Source organism: Gavialis gangeticus, unplaced genomic scaffold (assembly GCF_001723915.1).
Source record: "Gavialis gangeticus isolate Ggan-Ray unplaced genomic scaffold, GavGan_comp1, whole genome shotgun sequence".
Lineage (NCBI taxonomy): Eukaryota > Metazoa > Chordata > Crocodylia > Gavialidae > Gavialis > Gavialis gangeticus.
The window spans coordinates 45971395-45972098 of NW_017729030.1; the positions used below are offsets into that span (position 1 = coordinate 45971395).

Here is a 704-nt window from a genome sequence, read left to right on the forward strand (position 1 = left end):
TTTTTTTTTTTTTTTTTTTGTAGGCTTCCATAAATGCATATAATGAGCCTGGTAGCTCAAAGTTTGTGTTCATGTTGAGTACACGTGCTGGTGGTCTTGGAATAAATTTGGCAACTGCTGATGTTGTAATTCTTTATGATTCAGACTGGAATCCACAAGTAGATCTTCAAGCTATGGTAAGACTTCATAGACCAATACATACTCTATGCAAACTAACTTTTTCTTACAGAACTGCTGTACTAATCTGTTTCATTGTATTTCATATTTGATCCCATATTTATCTATTTCAATGCCTTTAAGATTGCCTAATGTGTTCCTGAAGTACCGTATTTACTCAAATATAAGATGAGATTTGCCCCCAATCAGCATGGGGGGGGAAAAGTTATTTGTCTTGCATTCACATACAACAAAACCTCATTAAATGCATTATCTGTCATTAAGCTGCTGCCAAAAGCAGCCTATGCTCAGTAATGGAAACTAGCTACAAAGTTGACTTAAATGTAGCCAACACTAAGCATGATTATCAAACACATGGCTCATATTGGGTAAACATCCTGATGGGAACCTACTGCCAGGATAGCTTAGTACAGCCCACCCAAATAAAATATATAATGGAGACCATTCCTTTCAGCCCCCTTCAGTTCTGACTCTTTCAAGTTATGGTAAGTCACTACACTTAAATACATTTCAACTTCCTCTTGCCC

At 36.8% G+C, this 704-nt stretch overlaps 1 protein-coding gene across 1 annotated transcript in view; it reads left to right on the plus strand.

The window, feature by feature from the left end:
* Positions 1-704, plus strand: part of SMARCA5 (SWI/SNF related, matrix associated, actin dependent regulator of chromatin, subfamily a, member 5) — a 53190-nt gene that overhangs the window by 34530 nt on the left and 17956 nt on the right. Inside the window, exon 14 of the mRNA XM_019521836.1 lies at positions 24-176. Coding sequence (XP_019377381.1) covers positions 24-176 — 153 coding nt within the window. The remainder of the gene's footprint in view (positions 1-23; positions 177-704) is intronic.